General features: G+C 45.2%; 1 protein-coding gene across 2 annotated transcripts in view; it reads right to left on the bottom strand.

Moving 5' to 3' along the window:
• Window positions 1-449: 449 nt before the first annotated feature.
• Window positions 450-20649, bottom strand: part of LOC147705977 (protein-glutamine gamma-glutamyltransferase 6-like) — a 279284-nt gene continuing 259084 nt past the window's right edge. For both annotated transcript variants that reach the window (XM_086932434.1, XM_086932435.1), the window contains exon 13: window positions 450-3381. In XM_086932434.1, the coding sequence (XP_086788560.1) occupies window positions 3228-3381 (154 nt within the window). In that variant the 3' untranslated portion in view covers window positions 450-3227. The remainder of the gene's footprint in view (window positions 3382-20649) is intronic.

Here is a 20649-nt window from a genome sequence, read left to right as displayed (position 1 = left end):
TCTGTCTCAACGTTTTTTTCCCCAGCTTCTTTGACTTACAGTGACTAGCCTCGTTTTAAATATTTGGCTCTGGGGTGTGTTGGGGTCCACTCTCGAATATGCTTGCTTAGTACTTGCAGTATTTCAAAAGAGAGCAGGGTAGGAACCCTTCTGTTAACATAGTTGTGTCTCCAGGGGACCTCTAGTACTAGGAAAAGAGTTTGAAGACTTTGAACGTAATCCTTTTTATGTTTATGTATGGGGCATCTGAACTCCACAATAAAGTTTCTAAACTTGAAGCAATACCAGGTAAAGAATTGCCACTCATGAGTGACAGCATGTTACCTGTTTATGCCAAGGGCTCAGTCCTGCCTGTAAACAACATTGCAACATACAAAAAACGATTCCCTTCCAAAGTACAGACATTACAGCAAAGGACAGATTTACCTAAAATAGTCCATACCCAGGAGTTTGACAATTTTTGCTTTATTTATTTTCATAATAAATTCAGGCTAGCACATGCGGAACAAAAAGACAAGACCTTCGGAAATACTTTTACAGTTTATAAATATATTGTCCTCGTGTGTGTTTTTACTCTTCAATTGCAGTGTATGCAAACAATTTAAAAAAACGGAATAATCTATATCAATAACGTTTGTATATATATTTTTTTTAACTCTGTCTCGTGTGTTTTGGAACATACATAAGATGCTGGTCTTACAAAAGTTAGGCCTTCGGTGCTGGCAATTAAAAAAAAAACACTTTTTGAAAAGTATACAGTTTATTTAAAAGAACAATTGTTTTCCTCTTGATGATATTTATGTAAGATACAATCACATCAATATCATGGTTATCATTAAGAATGTAATGTACAGTGTCGACCAAACCATGGGCATCTTTCACTGGAAGAGTTGTTGAGTGTTTTTAAAGAGCTCAAGCTGTTGTGCGTTGCACATCCTGAAAGCAGTAGCATTTGACAGTCACACTATTTAACGTTGTGCTAAACATGCATTCTATTCACAAAACAGTGCACTGGCACTTTACCACTATTGATGAAATACCACTTTGTCTACAGAACACATTTGTTTATTTGCTACTGATTGATTGAAGGACTGTAAGTATGGTCTAAAAATCAAGCACTGCAAAATAAACATTTATTTTTCAGTAACAATTCCAACCATATGATAACTGAATGGGCGCACCTATATTTGTTTGCATCATATTCTTTCCAGTAGCATCAAGCGTAGGTTCCTGGTGCAGGTATTTTATGTAAAAGTATATTTATTGCTATGCAAGAACGCAACATGATTACATTATATATTTATATGTTTATTTTGCTACAAAGATTCATAGGCTTTATTTAGGAAAAAAAAACTTTAAGGTTTTATACTGTTTTCAGGAAAGAAGATTAAAGATATGTGCCCTTGCCTTGCATTGTAACAAGTGTTTTCCGAGATTACCTGAATGGAGCTTGGAAAAGGCAAAGAGGTATCGATTATTTAATGGCAATTGGGCTATGCGAATAACTCAGTATGTTATATTATTAAAACCTATGTTTTATATTTTTTGCATACTTTTCTAGACAATTCACACCCTTAGTCATTAAGAACCCATATTTTACTCTAAAGAAGGCTGGAGAAAGTTGGTGTGTAAAGGGAGAGTTTAGTTACAACATTTTGAATGACCAATTCAGCCAAGGAAGCATGAGTAAATGTACAAGGCACATTTACACCATATGCAGGCCGATTATCGGCCTTTTGGGGGAGAATTCCACAAACTAAAATAAGAGGATCAGGAGTTCTCCTTAAAATCTACAACTGTTTCAGATTTCCAGAATCACTTCTGTGGATATCATGCAAGAAAGAATCAATTTCAATGGTAGGATAAAAATACAATAGCGGATATCCAACTTTGTTAGCATAAGCACTAATGAGACAAACACATCGCCTAGGAGAGAGCTTCTTACAATCATTTTCAACTTCATATTTTTTACCTGGAGGGAATAGTGGCACCACCCTATGCCTGCTGGGTGAATTACATGCATACCTTTATTTTAGGTGCATGTGATATTAGTACAATGCACGCCAGAGGGGTTTTCATTGTGAATGCTTCTTTTAAAAGCACTTTTTGAATCTGACTCAAGGACTCCATTGATTTTGCAGCTTTTAGTTTACCACAGTAAATGTTTTGTATTAGGCACAGCCTCCTAAAGGGATGACTTTTAATGCTGAAACTATTAAAAAACATAACCTTATCATAATTATTGTTAGAAATTGAGTATTATAATGCTAACTTAAATAGATAATATTGAGTGCAATGTACTAAACTGAATGTTTGTCCGTCTCCTAGGCCATGTATACAAACACATGGCCTAGGAGAGTGCTCCTTACAATCATTTTCAACTTCATATTTTTTACCTGGATGGAATAGTGGCACCACCCTATGCCTGCTGGGTGAATTACATGCATACCTTTATTTTTTGTATTAGGCACAGCCTCCTAAAGGGATGCCTTTTAATGCTGAAACTATTAAAACAACATAACCTTATCATAATTATTCTTAGAAATTGAGTATTATAATGCTAACTTAATTAGATAATATTGAGTGCAATGTACTAAACTGAATGTTTGTCCGTCATGGTCTTAAAACGTATTAATAATTTCAGGTAGTTGGAGTATACGTTTCTTTTTCTTCTCTTTGATTTCTAGGGTGAAATAGGCTGGTTAATGTGAAAAGAAGAGACATCTCAATACACTTTCTTTTTAGGATGACAAGCAATTGATATTTGTTAATGGATAACTAGCTATAACTCATAAAAAATAGAAATACAATTTGATACTAAAAACATATACAAGCATAACAACTCTGCGTTAAAAAAAGCATTTAAAACAGTTAAAAACTACAAAACAAATCGATCAACAAATATCTATGTACCAGGTTCCTATATAAGCTAAGTGATTGGCATTTCCATACCTTTAAATGGAAATCTGACATAGCACACCTCACAAGGGAATCACGAATAGAATGCAGCAACATTATAAACATGAAACATTAGCTATTATGAACACGTTCTCTACTTTGGAAGAGTTAGTCCTTAATCAGGTCATTTTATGAAGTAAACAAAAATCTGTTCTCACTGTAGGCACACAAAAAACTGCAAAATACATAAAATGTAATAGACTCAGGCTGCAGGGGGAGCATAAACTACATTCTTATAGTCACATAATGGGACAATTGGCAATGGTAAATTATTTTGCATTTATCACCTTAATACCCTGGAACCCCTTAATGTCTGAAAACCTTTTTGAAGTGAAAACTACTAGCAGTTTTCGATTGCCTTTTCGAGAAGGGGTGATCTTAAACTCGATACTGGTGGTCTCCTTGGGATCCAGAGCCGGCAGCCTAGAAAAAAGGAGAGTAAAGGAATCACTGTGATTTAAGCCACCTTTGGGTGTTAATTTTACATCTGAGAAAAGAAGAATTAAAAAGACAGTTGAAGTCAGAGCAAACGAAGCAAGGTGGTAAATGATGGAGAACAAGAACTACTGTCAGAGACATTCATAGTATGACTTAGATAAAATAGTTACAAATATAAGAACGTGTAGGGGGAAGCATAGGTGCATTGAAGAACGAAGGACGGAAGAAAAGCTAAACAGAGTACTATAATAGAATATAAAATAAATATAAACAGTGTTCAAGTACAATGTGACATAGAGAAAGGCTCACTGTCAGACTAGGACAAAAGAAGGGTCAGCCTCTCTTGGGCTCATATTTTTGTATGGGAAGACCACACCTTAAAAATACTGATGCCCCAAATTCAGTAGTTACAGGCTGTGGAACTACCACAACAGTCTGTGTTCCACACATCAGAATAGACGTTACAGCAATAACACTGTGTGTGTGTTTAAGTGAGCAGCTGGTCTGATCTTGGAATGTTGTAGATTTTGTGTGCATGTTTTTGTTTATATTTCTCCGGCAAGAATTGTGCAGAGAAAAACCTGAGATGCCCATCTCAGAATTCCGGTTCAGATGAAAAAAACAGTCTGAAACAAGAATGGACTTGGGGGAAAGTGACAATTTTTAAAGATTCATCTGACCTAAGATTGACAACGGGATATGGTGCCAGAAGCTAAAATCATCTTCAATTATTTTGTTTACAGTGGCACAAAGTGAGTATCTGATCACTCCTATGGGAAGCAAGTATCCACAAATAGAGAATCTTTCACTGAATGTTGTAATGTTGAAGTCTTATTTTAGGCATTGAACAATGAAGTCTTGTTTTTGGAATAATTTGAATAACTAATTTCACACTCACCTTGCGATTGATGCTAATGCGTAAATTAAATTGAAAATCTTCTGTAAGCGCCTACATCCTGGCCCTTAAATAGGGCAACATCATTAGCCTAATACTTCAGTAGCGTCTGTTTTAGTAGGTCCCAGAAAAAAAAACGGAAGATAAACTACATCTAAGAAAATGTAATCTCTCCTCCATTGTAAGAGTAGTACAGTGAGGGCAGTTTAAGAGGCAGAAAGTATTTATTTCCCATGAGAGGGCCTCGGCTACCTCTGACCTCTCCAGTGCTAGAATTGGAAAACAATTACTCCGGGGAGCCATACAATGTGGGTTAAGGTGTATGGGAGGATAGGGGTGGAGTCAGGAGGGACAGAGATTGAAAATAAGAGTCTGGAAATCAACTTTTAAAACAATTTTAAAAAACAGTTGCTGCAAAGAAATTGGCAACAAGGACAAATATGACAGCAAATCTATTGTGGTTAAAGTGCCCAGTAATCTAGAGGGAATTATAATAGCAGTAAGATAACTCTGATGATTAACGCAGCTATGGGAGAGATCTGGGTTTTGTCCAATCACAGTTTTGACTCAAAGTAGCATATAGAATTAATGTGCCTGCTGCAGCAAACTCTGTTCTACATGCAGATCACAGATTTGTATTTTTGTAGCTAGGTAAATGGGCTTTTGCTTTTGACACTAAGATAATTTTGTTACCTTCAGTTCAGAAGTTGCAATCCTTTTAGTGATATATTTACCAGTGTCATGGAGTTGCAAGCAAATTGGGTTTAGATCCTTATTGTTCTTTTTTCTCTACCTGTTGCTTTTCTAAGATTGCAAAGAAGGGCTCCTCTGGGAATAAAAGTCCTATTGGTACAGACAACCCAATCACTGCGCTACTATTTACATACTGACTTTGTGGATATCCTTACGTTCACTCTTAACATAATGTACACTTGTATGGACAATATGAGATTCCTACACCTTATACCTCTCATTGTCTTAAGTAACATTTCCTGTACATTGATTTACCTACTTTTATTATTTATTGTGTCTCTGTGTGTAATGTTAAGCACTGGAGTTTTATCTCCATAAAGTGACGCATATAAGTCATTACAGCTATATTTGCCTCCTGTACTTACCTATTGGTAATTGTTTTATAAACCTAGGATAACGCTTGAATAACAAACTCCTTTGTGGGCTATCCTATGGTTTTTTTAACCAGCAAAATGGATCATAGCATTATCCATAAAAGATCAGAAATAAGAATTCCCCCACGTCACCCCCAGCCTGAGGTTGAGCCCGCCCTGGCAGACCATCTTACCAGGGTGGGATGAGGTGGGAAATGATGATACATGTCACATTACGTGAGTGAGTCACACAAGTGATTCCAGTGGGTCACTGGAACCATCCCTGAGGGAACACCAAATTCTCCTCTCTGTTCACAAGAGGATTCCCACACAATTTTGTTAATCTTGAATAGATTTCCAATGTTTATTCCTTATGATATTTTTCAACGATAGTCATTTTATTCATTAAACTTTCCACAAATAAGGCATTATCAATTTGATTTCATATCCAATGCATTTCGGGCATTTACGATGCCCTTCATCAGGGAATGATACTGTCAACAAAACAAACACAAAACATGTTTGCAACTCCCTCGCCTCATACTTCCACAACAAGATCGCGGACATACACAACAGCTTCAACAACCAACCAACGCACACCACGACCGAACCACCACCCCCCACCACCACCCTCCGCGCCTGGACTCCGATCAACACCGAAGACACCGTCCGCACGATGAACTCCATCCACTCAGGATCTCCGACCGACCCCTGCCCCCACCACGTCTTCAACAAGGCCGACGCTGTCATCGCACCCCACCTGCGAGACATCATCAACACATCCTTCGACACCGCCACCTTCCCTGAGAGCTGGACGCACGCCGAACTCAGCGCTCTACTCAAGAAACCCACAGCGGACCCCACCGAACTCAAGAATTACCGCCCCATCTCGCTCCTCCCGTTTCCAGCCAAAGTCATCGAGAAGACCGTCAACAAGCAGCTGGCCGCCTTCCTTGAGACGAATGGATCCCTCGACCCCTCACAGTCTGGCTTCCGAGCCAACCACAGCACCGAGACCGCCCTCATCGCCGCCACCGATGACATCCGAGCCCTGATGGACAACGGAGAAACAGCGGCCCTCATCCTCCTAGACCTCTCCGTGGCATTCGACACGGTCTGCCACCGCACCCTAGTACAGCGCCTCAGCAACGTCGGAATCCAGGAGAAGGCTCTGGAATGGATCATCTCCTTCCTCGACGGAAGAACACAGAGAGTCCGCCTACCACCGTACAAGTCAGAGGCCACCGAAGTCATCTGCGGCGTCCCTCAAGGTTCCTCGCTGAGCCCCACCCTCTTCAACGTCTACAGGAGCCCCCTCGCGGCCATCGCACGCCAACACAACCTCAACATAATCTCCTACGCCGACGACACCCAGCTGATCCTCTCCCTGACCAACGACCCTGCCGCCGCCAGAGCCAATCTGCACGACGGGATGAAAGAGGTAGCCGAGTGGATGACGACCAGCCGCCTGAAACTGAACTCAGACAAGACGGAGGTCCTCATCCTAGGCTCTTCGCCCTCCGCCTGGGACGACTCCTGGTGGCCTCCCGCCCTGGGCACCGCACCCAAACCGAAAGACCACGCACGCAACCTGGGCTTCATCCTGGACTCCTCCCTCTCCATGACCAGGCAAGTCAACACCGTCTCCTCGGCGTGCTTCAACATCCTACGCATGCTACGGAAGATCTTCTGGTGGATCCCCACCGAGACCAGGAAGACCGTCACCCAGGCCCTCGTCACCAGTCGACTGGACTACGGCAACGCCCTCTACGCCGGTACCACCGCCAAGCTGCAGAAGAGACTCCAGCGGATCCAGAACGCCTCAGCCAGACTCATCCTCGACATCCCACGAACCAGCCACATCTCCGGACATCTCAGAGACCTGCATTGGCTCCCCGTCAACAAAAGAATCACCTTCCGCCTCCTCACCCACACACACAAAGCCCTACACGACCAAGGCCCGAGCTACCTCAACAACCGAATCAACTTCTACGCTCCCAAACGCCACCTCCGCTCAGCCAACCACGCCCTCGCCGCCGTCCCCCGCATCCGAAGAGCGAAAACAGGAGGAAGGTCCTTCTCCTACCTGGCCGCCAAGACCTGGAACTCCCTCCCGACCGACCTGCGCCTGACCCAAGACCACCTCTCCTTCAGGAAGAAGCTGAAGACCTGGCTGTTCGAGCAGTAACGGCACCCCCCCACCCCCCAGCGCCTTGAGACCCTACGGGTAGGTAGTGCGCTCTATAAATGTCTTTGATTGAATAATGTGTGATCATTGTATCACATTGTCATTCTGTTACACAGTGATTCTATGTGAATATAATTATGTTCACCAGCTAACATCCCTCATGAGAAAAGTGAAAAAAATGTGTTTGGTTTGAAACTCACATGCCTACTCTTGACCGTGGTTGTTATGTGCTAAAGAAAAAGCATGAAAAACGGGAAGATTAACTATCATGCGTTCGCGTTTAAACCAGTTAGTATCATGGCTTGTTCCATTATCTCGTTATTTACTGACCATCTGCGTATGGTTGAGCAGCCTCGTGGCAGCCTCTTAACTTGTGTTTCTCCTATATGAAGACGCCACTCGAGAAAGTGTTCGCCATTATATTTACTGGTTTGAAGTCTATTCCGGTCACGTGATGTGCTGCAACTAACAAAAGACTATCTCTGTGTGGTGATATCGGACTGTGGAAGAAAGGTTGACATGTATAAGGATTAGATTGAGGTTAAACCGAAAGGGGGTATCCTGGGAACTCTGGGCCCGATTCACAGAACTAACTTAAGACAAAATCCTAAACTTACTACTTTTGGTATTCACAGAAGTTAGGATTTTGTCTTAAGTTTGTCTTAAGACAAACTTAAGACAGACTTAAGACAAAATCCTAACTTAAGTCTGTCTTAAGACAAACTTAAGACAAACTTAAGACAAAATACTAACTTCTGTGAATACCAAAAGTAGTAAGTTTAGGATTTTGTCTTAAGTTAGTTCTGTGAATCGGGCCCATATAGTGCTTAGGTGGAAAATCATAAACGGAAAAGAAAAACAAATATATTAAGAAAAATAGAAAAAGCGGGGAACTGGAGTCGACCCTGACGTTTGTGAATTCTATCTGTGAGTGTTCTAGTGCGGTGAGCTATACAGCGGTATATGACCCACAGTGATAAATTACTGTGTGTTAACAAAAAAACAGGAAAAGTTCCATATTAACAGCAATCACAGTTGTACCAATTAGTACCCAGGGAGCATTATTAGAGATAACATGAAAATTCAATCCCGTCATTGAGTCCATTTGGTTTTTGGGTAGATAATTTATATATCCAAAAGTTTTCTCTCTGTAGGAGGTATTTTGTATTGTCTCTTCCTTCTGTTTTTTTGACACTTTCCAAAATCATAAATTTGAGTTGTGAGATGTTGTGTTTCTCTTCCATGAAATGCGCAGCTACTGAAGATTTGGTGTTGTTTAGTCGTATGTTGGATTTGTGTTCTGCGAGTCTGATTTTGATGCGGCGTTCTGTCTTTTCAATGTACAGTTTACCACATGGGCATTTTAGTGCGTATATAACATTTGACGTGTCGCATGTTGCGTTTACTCTGAGTTTAACTTTGTGACCCTTCATGGGGTGGTTGATTCTGCTTCCCTTTATGATATTATTACAATGGCAACAGTTTAGGCACGCTTTTGTGCCCTTGAAGATTTCTGATGTTTTGGCTTGAGGTTGGATCATTTCACCCATATTTCTTGCTCTGGTGAAAGCGAACAGTGGGGGTTGTTCGAAGATATTATTGAAATCCGGTTCCAGAGTTAACACTCGTCAATGTTTTAATATTGTTTTCTTGAATTTGCTGCTGGATGTGGAAAATGTGGATATTGCCACTATTCTCGTTTGCTCTTTTTTGTTACTGGGTTGTAAGAGTGTTTTCCTGTCCACTTGTGTTATTTTGATTCTTGATTCCTCTATGGTCTGTTCAGGGTAGCCTCTTTGTCTGAATTTGTTACCTATTTCTTGTATTCTCTGTTCCATCTTAGTGTGTCCCGATGTAATCCTTTTAACTCTTGCCATTTGAGAAAATGGTAGGCACTTTTTAAGATTTCGTTCATGAAAACTAGTGTAATGCAGCATGTTATTCCTGTCAGTACTTTTAACAAACAGATCCGTTTCAAATCCTTCATTCATGAGGTTGACTCTGACATCCAGAAATGTGACTGTTGTGTTTGACATTTCCCATGTTAATTGAATTCTTTCGTCCATGCTATTGAATTCAGTCAGAGCTGATTGTAAATCTTCCATTGAGCTTCTCCAGACGATGAATATGTCGTCGACGTATCTAATAAATAGTTTCAGGTTCTCTCGCCATTTGGCTTTGGACAGTATGTGTGTCTCTTCATAATGTTTCATGAATAAATTTGCGTATACCGGCGCTGCCGAATTGCCCATGGCAGTGCCCACGAGTTGTTGGTACCATGTGTCTTGTACCTGAAATAACTTTGATTTAAAGAAAACATCATTAATTCCATCAGGAATGTCTAAAAAGCGACATCCAAATCTGTGTTGATTAAAGCTTTTTCAATAGCCTCAATTCCTAGAGAGTGTGGTATGGCTGTGTATAAAGAGCAAACATCTGCGGTACATAAAACCAATTGTTCATCTGGTTCAATGTTGATTGTTTCCAATTTAAGGAGAAAGTCAGTTGTGTCCTTTATGTAAGTTTCCATGCCTCTGACCGATGGTTGCAGATATTTATCCAATAGTTGTCTTACTGGTTCGTGCAAGCTACCCAGAGTAGATACTATAGGTCGTAAAGGATGGTTGGTTAAGTTTTTGTGAATCTTGGGTACCATCCGTAGCGTTGGGCTTTTCGGATTGTCTTTGATGAGGAACTTTTTTATTCTGTCGTTGATGATGCCCATTTCATATGCTTTCTCAATGATTGTTTTGAGATTTTGCATGAATTCCATAGTGGGATTGTTGTCCAGTCTCATGTACGTGTTGGTGTCCGTGATATGTTCATATACTTTTTCTTCGTACATGGTACGGTTCATTATAACTATGGCACCTCCTTTATCGGCTTTAGTGCAGATAATCTCTTTGGTTGATAATTTCCTCAGGGTGTCTAGATCCTTTTGCGTGATGTTCTTGGTGCCACGTTGGTGGTGTCTGATCCTTGTAAGATCCTGTTTAACCATTTTTTCAAAGATATCTATGGTCTTATGACTAGTGGGTGCCTGAAGGGAACTAGGTGGTCTTAGTCCTTGTAGTTGATCTATTTCTTGTGTCATGGGTCTTGGTAGAACATTGTCAAAAAAATGACGTAAGCGAATTTTTCTCATTAGTTTAAAAAAGCTGACCTCCAGCTCTAGGTTATCTGTATTGAAATTTGGCACAAAGGATGTTCCTCTTTGTAATAGTTGTTTCTCATGGGTGTTTAATGGGTAATCGCTGATGTTTATGATTAGTTGTTCTGTGGTTTCTTCTTCTTGTCCTTGTTGGCCCCTAATGTGCTCCTCGTGGTTGGTGGTTCTTTTTCCTTCTCTTTTTCTTTTGTTTTGTCCTCGCCTGGGTCGCCTATTGCGATTGGCCTTGTTCTAAAAAAGGATTCGACTCTGTTTGAGCACTTACGGTTGGTTGTTCCGCTTGTTCAGAGTCTGATCTTGTTACTAGTTGCGGCCCACTGGTAGTTGGTCGTTCCGTTTGTTTGGTTGGTTGTGATGCTCGTCTGGTTCTTTGTGAGGTATCACTGTCTGATGAAGACGTTTCCGTGTTGGATGTATATGGTTTATTTGCTCGTTTGCAAGCATACACCTCTGCCCAGGTGTATACTTCTCTGAGGCGGTAGTTGAGGGTATCCCTCTTGTATTTACACATTCAGTAATGTCCATAGTATGTTTATCCATTTGAATTTGTATTTCTTCCAAGGTTTTAGTCAGTTCCTCTTTGGACATTAAGCCAGATAATTCAGTTGATACTTCAGATATTTCCTTTGTGAGTTCTTCTAGAATTTCTGATAACTCTTCTATAATCAGAAGAATGAGATCCAGAGAGCATTTATTTAGAATTTCGTACCATTTTTCCTGGAACTTTTTCGAATTTTTGCGTTTATGATTTTCCACCTAAGCACTACATGTTCCCAGGAAACCCCCTTTCGGTTTAACCTCAATCTAATCCTTATACATGGCAACCTTTCTTCCACAGTCCGATATCACTACACAGAGATAGTCTTTTGTTAGTTGCAGCACATCACATGACCGGAATAGACTTCAAACCAGTAAATATAATGGCGAACACTTTCTCGAGTAGCGTCTTCATAAAGGAGAAACACAAGTTAAGAGGCTGCCACGAGGCCGCTCAACCATGCGCAGAAGGTCAGTAAATAACGAGATAATGGAACAAGTCATGATACTAACTGGTTTAAACGCGAACGCATGATAGTTAATCTTCCCGTTTTTCATGCTTTTTCTTTAGCACATAACAACCACGGTCAAGAGCAGGCATGTGAGTTTCAAACCAAACACATTTTTTTTCACTTTTCTCACGAGGGATGTTAGCTCGTGAACATAATTATATTCACATAGAATCACTGTGTAACAGAATGACAATGTGATACAATGATCACACATTATTGAATTGTAAACATGTCTTGTGTTTTTTTTGTTGACAGTATCATTCCCTGATGAAGGGCATCGTAAATGCACGAAATGCATTGGATATGAAATCAAATTGATAATGCCTTATTTGTGGAAAGTTTAATTAATAAAATGACTATCGTTGAAAAATATCATAAGGAATAAACATTGGAAATCTTTTCAAGATTAACAAAATTGTGTGGGAATCCTCTTGTGAACAGAGAGGAGAATTTGGTGTTCCCTCAGGGATGATTCCATTGACCCACTGGAATCACTTGTGTGACTGACTTAGTGGGGCGTCTGAGGGGTTATGACGCCACCTGCGGAGAACCTAAAAATCAATCAAACAAATAAATAGACACAAAACCTGTGCACCCTTCCAATTCAAATTAAATTACGTGAGTGAGCCATCCTGGAATTGCCTAGAAACTGGGAGTAAAGTGGGTAGTGGTACCGAGATGTTGATACGCCCCCTACTTTATGTCACGCTAAATAACAAACTGAAGGGTGGCACGCCACTTTGCGGTTTGATAAGCACTCTGACACGAATTTATGACATTACAACGCAAACAATTACAATGCATGCTTTTATAGCACGGTTTTTACATCGCAACTACCATTACATCACATGATTTAAAAGGCGTGCCATTACAATGCATTTTTAAAAACTACCATTACAACGCATTCCATTACAACCCATACCATTATAACGCATAATACTTTTAGGACAATAGTAGGATAAGTGTTGGATAGTGTAGGGGTAAAAAATTACTATTCCCACTCCAGTGAGTGCAACAGTAGGGAAAGTGTTGGATAGTGTAGGGGTAAAAATTACTATTCCCATCTACCCCAAAACCCATACCTACCCTAAAACTAAAAAACCTCTATTACTTACATTAAAATGCGTTGTAATGGCATGCGTTGTAATGGCTCCAAGTTAGAGTTTTTCTAAACTACTTGTGACGTGATAAGTTGCATATCTTTGTTTCTTTCCATTGCATTGGCATCTAGATGTTAAAAGGCCTCAAAAAATCTAGTTGCTCACTCACTAACGCAAGTTAGATTTGATCAGCGCAACGTATTTTTAGGGCCTAATGGCCCATTAAGAGAGCTCCAGCTAGAATAGAACAGGTGTTCTGTCCTTCAGAAAGAGAATGAGCATTTAAGCTTGTTTTTATCTTGTCATATTTGCTGGTTGTTCAAAGACAGAGGGCAAATGTCATCTTCTTTCTTCTTACAAATTGCTGCTTGTTTTATCCTTGAAATTGGTTAGAGGATTATGTAACATGGAATACCTTACAGTCATGCTGGGAAACAAGAAGTGTAAAAAGAATGTCTGATGGATGTCAGTTTTTTTAAAAATCTAAGACAACATTTAAATAGCTTGTAAATGAAAAACACAATTATTTCAAAATATATCAGCAGTTCGGGAAGCACTTTTTTGTAATTCAGAAGTGTGATGGAGAAAAAGATTTGAATAGGATCAAAACAAATCAGAACACTTACCTGATGGGCAACAATAAATATATGTAGAATCCAGATTTCTGGGCTGGGTCTGCCTCTTCAGCTACTAGCTCCCACACCCCTTATCCCCTAAATCCCGGATTTTAGGGGTCTCCATGACATCAAAGTCTCAGATCTGAACAACTTGCATCAAGGAAGGACCCACAGCACCAGAGCAAAACAGGCACACTTTGTCCCTGTGGCAACAAACTTGGAGTTGCATAATCGAGTCTTGTCCTTGACTAAAACTCAGGACTCCCTGGCAGAGGGACTCCTGTGGAAGCCTGAAGCACCCTCAGACTCCTCTGGTCTAGTAGTACTAGTTCCATGCAAACTGAAGATAAAGCAATGCTGCAGATCCAAATATTTGCTGGCCATCGGATCCTCTGAGGGATAGCCCAAATCCATATGGTCTAGTACATTGTGGGAACTGTAATCCGGCCTTCCACAAAGGTACAGGCAGCTAACGCGTTCCCCAGACCACCGTCCATCAAAGTTACTTTTTGCACTACATACCAAGGCTTGTTGGTTGCCTGGCAACTGACCCCTTCATTCGATCCTGCAGTAAGATGGAACTCCATCGGACCTGCGACTGGCATCAGCAACCACTCCATTGTCCTTTTGCATTTTTCCCCCTGCAGCACCATTTCAGCAGTAAAAGTAGCTCTTCCACTGCTCCCATTCAGCACCTAGACAGCCAGGACAACTCTGCACTTGGGCGTAACGGACCAGGTAAAATGTAACTGACTCTTGTGGCTTGATCCTGGGACTTGCATCACCTTTACCCTGCAAGGGTATAATGCAACTCGACCTGCAAGTGACAAATTGTCACTAGTGGCTTTCCCTATTGACTGCAATGTTAACTTTTCACTGTAGTATTATGCAGTGATTTTCTATTACTTCTAAAATCTATAACTCCAGTTATATTTAAGCTATTCCGTTCATTTTGGTGTCTAATTTAAGATAAAAAATACACTCTATTTTTATAAATTGGTGTTAGATTTCTCTTGAGTCGTGTCAATTACTTATTGTTCATGTTGGTACTCTGAAATAATTAACATATGTTCCTGTAGTAGAGCCTGATTGCTCTATGCCACTATCAGGACTGAGCTAAGGATGTATTAGTGTGAATCCAAAGGATCATCTTTGGGGTACTGTGATAGCATTACATGGTGAGGACTAAACCAAACACCACATAATACTCCACTTAACTACAGTTTCCCGGTAGCATGATGTAGGTTGTTAGGGAAGGATGCCTTTGAAAGAGGATCTCTCATACAGACCTTTGCAGGTAATTTAGGTTTAAAGCATTTTATTAAGACAAAAGAACATGGGGAGAGGGAACAGGAGGTTAGGGTTACATACAGCACAATAAGAAAAAAAAAAATCGTAGTATCAGGAGCTTGCTCGTGGAACAGTTCGGTAGGTCAGAGGAGAAGCAACATCAGAGGAAAAAATGAAATGCAAGTTATATCTTCACTCTGCGCATATCCAGCACCCCAAGTCTGATCAAAGAAGGCAATAAAATTGACACAAAAAGGCACAGCCCATCCCCCCCTAGAACCCCCGCCCCAAGAAAAAAAACAAACTCCCCAACTCCCCCCAAACCCCCCGTCCAATGGCCCATTACTAGTACTGCCCGCCCCAGAGCCACTCCCCCCCTCACTAGGAACCCGCTCCCTATTCACTCTAGTCTGCCGGAGTCGCCGGTGGCGTCAGCCTCAGAAGCCTGAGGTACCTCGGGCAGGTGAGCTCCCTGAATTCAGTGGTTAACAGCGCAAGGAAGGGTTGCCACAGCTCATCAAATTGATCTACCTCCCCCGCCACCGTGAGCGACAGTTTCTCCATTCCCAACACGTGCCAGAGTCTATGTAACCAACCCGTGATAGAGGGGACAGTGGTAGTGCGCCAATGGATGAGGATATTCTGGACCGCAGACCCCAGCGCGATGGCGATCTGTCTGCCCCTACGGGACTTCAGCGGATACATTAGGCCATTAGGGAGGCCCAGTAATACATACGCCGGAAAGCGTGGGAGCTCAATTTCAAAGTGCTTATCCACCTCATCCAGAACCTCCTTCCAATAGGCAGCCAGCAAGGGACAATCCCAAAGAATGTGTGAAAGGGTCCCCACCTGCCCGCAACCTCTCCAGCACCCCTTATCAATGTGCCTATTCATCTCATATAGTCTCTCTGGGGTGTAGTACCAGTATGTGGACACCTTGGTAAAGGTCTCCGTAAGGCCTGTATGGTACGCAGAGTGTCTAGCCCGGTGTGTGATCTGGTCCCATTCCTTGTGGCTAAGTGTCCTGCCCAGTTCCCTGTGCCATCGTTCCCTCCCCGGGTTATAATAGTGGAACGGTGGGGGCTGTAGATGCTTATAAAGATCAGTAATCAATTTAGCATCAGAGGTTCGGGTCACCAGCCACCGCTCATACAGTGTAATTTGACGATCAGCGGTGTCCCGCACCTGGGGCTGGAGGGCCCAATGTCGGACCTGCATGTAGCGTAGTCTATCAGACTCCGTCAGGCCGAACTCCTGCTGAAGCTGCTGAAAGGGAACCACGCCTTCCGGCCCATAGATCTGAAAAAGCGCCCGACAGCCCGCAGTCCTCCAATGGGAGAAAGCGCCCGGCTCCATCCCCGGGGAGAAGTCAGGATTATCCACTATGGGTGTAAATGGTGAAGGGAAGGTGGTAAGGCCTCGCAGACTGCGTCCCACACCCTCAAAGGAACCCGCGTAACGAAGGAGGCGTAAAGATTGGGGGGCGGTGAGCACGATGCAAGAATGGAACCTCCTGTAGGGTGCGGCCCGCCACCGCCTGGTCCTGAAAAAGCCAATGTTTATCGGACTCCCACCTGCTCCAATCCACAAGGTATCGTAGCTGCGCCGCCTGGAAGTACTTACGGAGGTCCGGAATGCCAAGACCCCCCGCTTCCGGGGCAAGCGTGGAGAGAACCCTCTTCATCCGCGGCTTGCGGCCTTGCCAGACAAAGCGGGAGATGTCGGCCTGCGTTTGTCTAATCCAGCCCACTGGAGGCTGGAGAGGCAGGGCTCGGAAAAGATATAGTATCTGGGGCAATACCGTCATCTTAACCGCCGCAATCCTTCCCAGCCAGGATAATAGGCCCTTACTCCAGCGGCCGAGCTCCTCCCTGATGTTGTTACTGAGAGAAGTGTAATTGGCCGTCACCATCGCTGGCAACGTGGGTGCCAGTAGGATCCCTAAGTATGGCACAAGGGACGATGACCACTGCATAGGGAAGAGTCGCTGAAGGTCCCTCCTAGTGTCCGCAGCCAAAGACACATCTAAAGCCACCGACTTGCTCATGTTCATTTTAAAGCCGGCCACACGTGAAAAGGCATCCAACTCGTGGATGCAGGCGGGCAGGGACCTCCGAGGGTCGTCCAAGGTAAGCAGGACATCGTCCGCATAGAGGCTGACCGTGTGGACATACCGGCCCATCCTGATCCCAATAGCATCCGGATTGTGGCGGATCCTTTGGGCGAATGGCTCCATGTAGAGAGCAAAGAGGAGGGGAGAAAGGGGGCAGCCCTGCCTTGTGCCGCGCTCGATTGCAAAGCTACGGGAGCTGCACCCGTTAACTCGCACCGACGCTGAAGGATACTTATAGCAGTTGAAGACCATTGTGCGGAATTTGTCACCAATTCCCAGTTTCCTGAGGACCAGCTCGAGATGCGGCCAATGAACTCTATCAAAGGCCTTCTCCGCGTCAACTGCCAGCAACATCCGCTCCCCCGGGATCCGCGAAGCCTTCTCTAAAATGTGCGTCACCCGCTTGGTATTGTCGACCGTCTGTCTGCCGGGCACAAAGCCAGCTTGGTCCGCCTCAACCAAACCGGGGAGGTGCAGGGCCAGCCTGGACGCCAGAATCCCCGTGTACAGCTTGAGGTCGACATTTAGGAGCGAGATGGGCCTATACGAGCCACATAAAGCCCGGTCCTTCCCGGGTTTCGGAATCACCGAAACCGTCGCACTCAGGAGATCCGGTGGGATGGCTCCCGGGTCGGAGAAGGAATTAAATAGCCGAGTTAAGACAGGGGCCACCACCGGGCAAAAGGTCTTATAAAACAGGGACGCATAACCGTCTGGGCCCGGGGCCTTCCCGTGCTTCAACCTAGCTATAGCGGAAATCACTTCCTCAACGTGAATATCCCGCTCCAGATATTCCGCCTGAACGGCATCCAGCTCCGGGAGGGGCACCGACTCTAGATATTCCTCGGTGACCCGCGGCGAGGAGGGCTCCCCAGCGTACAGCGCCTCATAGAAACTGCAGAATGTTTCCGCCACCTCCGCGTCCCCGGAGACGGCCACTCCGTCCGCACTCAAGAGTTCTTTCACTATATTACGCTGTTGAGCGACCCGAAGTCGATGCGCCAGGAGCTTGCCGCACCTGTCCCCCCTGGTGTAGTAAGCATGTTTCAAGCGCAAGGCAGCGTATTCCGCTCTATCCAGGTCCAGCGCCGACAGGAGCTTCCTAGCCGCCTTCAGCTGCCTCCAAACCCTTGGAGCACCCGTTCGGCGGTGGACCTGCTCAAGCTCCCGAACCTGAGTGGTCAGTTCATCCCTCTTCCGCTGCCGCTCCCTATTTTCTGCCGAGGAGATGGAGATAAACTCCCCCCGAAGAACCGCCTTCAATGCAGCCCACTGCGTCGCTAGCGAAGTGTCTGTATTACTGTTGTGTGTCTGATAGTCCTGTATGACCTCCCCAATACACTTCACCACTGTTTTCTTGTGTAAAAGGGTGTCCCTGAGGCGCCACACCCCTCGAGAGGGGGAGGCCGCCGGCCACGTAAACGCGCCAGTAACCGGCGCATGGTCAGACAGAGTCAGGACCCCAACGTCCGCCGCCGTAGCAGCGGCGCGCATCGGCCCACTAACCAAGAGATAGTCCAACCGTGCGTAGGTCCTGTGCGCATGCGAAAAATAGGAGTAGTCCCTATCCGTGGGGTGCATGGAGCGCCACAGGTCGTGTAAATCCATGTCTGCAATCCGGGCCTTCACAGCCTGGGAAAGTTCTCCAGTCTGTGGAAATCGCTGCGCTGATCTATCCAATACTGAATCAAAGACGATATTGAGGTCCCCCCCTAGAATAACATGTCGGTCAGGAGAGGCAGTGACATCTACCAGTACTGAATCCAAGAAGCGTTCCTGGTGGTCATTCGGACTATAGACAGAGCCAACTGTGAACGCAATACCTCCCAGGCGGAGGCGATACGCTAGAAGCCTCCCCTTCTGCTCAGCATATTTATATAGCACCTCACCTCTGAAGGAGCTCGCTATGAGAATGGCCACCCCCGCGGTTTTGGTCGCTGCAGAGGAGAAAAACTGGGTGGGGAACTTAGCAGAGCGCAATCTATGGCAGTCGCGGGACAATAAGTGGGTCTCCTGCAAAAGGCAGATGTCAGCCTGCGTCCCCTCAAGCAGAGACAAAATCGCCCTGAGCTTAACAGGATTATTCAGTCCCTTAACATTAAGGGTCACCACCTTCAGGGACGACATGTCTCCCAGGGACCAGGAACGCTATGCTGCGGGCAAGGAACCAGAGGGGGGGGTCGCGGGGCAATCGCGCGGGACAGGCCAGAGCAGGCCAAGCGTGGATATGGACAACATCGGACAGGACTTCCCCAACTCTAGAACAACACCCAACCCCACCCCAAACACACCCACGGCAACTAGCCAAATGCCAACTCAAACAACCCATTGTCTCAGTCAAGCCCCAAAATGGGCAAGTCCGTAGAAGAATAGAAAAGTGGACGTCCGGCCACTCACCTCCACCCGCTCCTCCCTGACCCCCCCCAGCCCCAAACCTGGCATCGAAGAAGCTATGGTCATCTCCCCCCGGAGTGAGTCTAGGCCGTCAAGGCCACGCCGTTGGAGTCAGCCGAGTCCCTGGCCGCCGCCCTCAAGGCACTGGCCATGTCCGCCCTGATGGTAGGGGAGTCGGGACGCCCAGCGCTCGCCGTCGATCGTCTCCTCGCTGACCTTCGTCGGCCCCCTCTCTCTGATCGCCTCCAAGACGGCGTGGCTCCATCCTCCTCAGTAGCCGTGAGCCCCAGGACACCACAAACGTCTTGCAAGGAGCGAAGCTGATGCAGCACTCCGTTCCAGCGAAAGATCAAGCGGAAGGGGTGCCCCCAGGAGTACGGCGTCTCATGTTCGCGCAAGAAGTCGGTGGCAATCCTGAAGGACCTGCGCTTCTGCAGCGTGATGGCGGACAGGTCCTGATAGAGCGCCACAGGCCGCTCCCGGAAAGTCAGTGGCTGTTTCCGACGGGCTTCAGACATGATGCGTTCCTTCAGCGGGAAGTCGGGCAGGAAGGCTAAGATGTCCGGCGGGGGCGCCAATGTCTGGCGCTGTCGTCCCACTCTGTGAGCTCTATCAATGCGGATAGGAAAGTCCGCGGCCTCCCCCAGGATCTCCCGGAACAAGTCCTGCAGATAGCCCACCAGGTCAGTCCCTTCGTCCGCAGATTGCACACCACGCACACGAATGTTATTTCTCCTTGACCTGTTCTCAAGGTCCTCGGAGTGGGCCTGGAGCTCAACGCATTGTTCCCGGAGTCGGAGAACATCTTGTTGTAAATGGACAATCTCTTCGTCCCGACGTTGAGCCGCCGTCTCCACTGTCTCAACCCGTTCACCGAGGCCCTCCACCTCTCTGCGGACCTCGCGGACCTCACTAGCCACTTCCCGCTTCAGCGTCTGGAAGTCCTCCTTAAGGGAACTGAACAGCTCTTCCATGAAAGATCTTGTGACAGGGGGTTCTCCCCGGGCGCGTCCGCCGAGGCCCGGGAAGACCCCGGCGACGGCTGTGCTCTGTCTCGTTGCTGCTGGGCCCTGCCAGGCATATCCGGCAGGGTGCGGTCCCCCTTCCTCGAACCACCTCTTCCAGACATTCCAAGCGCCACAAGTAAAGAGCGGGCACAGGCCCGACCGCTCCGAGGAATGTCCAACCACCGGCAAATACTCGCTATGAGGAGCTCCCGGCGAGACCGGGGACCTGCGTCACAGACGACAAAATGGCGGGCCGGTCCGGGCACAACAGGCCGTGGGCGCCCAGTCGAGACGGCAACCGGAACTTATACTGGGGGGACCCCGG

The sequence above is a fragment of the Lissotriton vulgaris genome, chromosome 7 (genome assembly GCF_964263255.1).
Source record: "Lissotriton vulgaris chromosome 7, aLisVul1.2, whole genome shotgun sequence".
NCBI classification, from domain to species: Eukaryota; Metazoa; Chordata; class Amphibia; order Caudata; family Salamandridae; genus Lissotriton; species Lissotriton vulgaris.
This window is presented reverse-complemented; position numbering and strand designations above follow the sequence as displayed.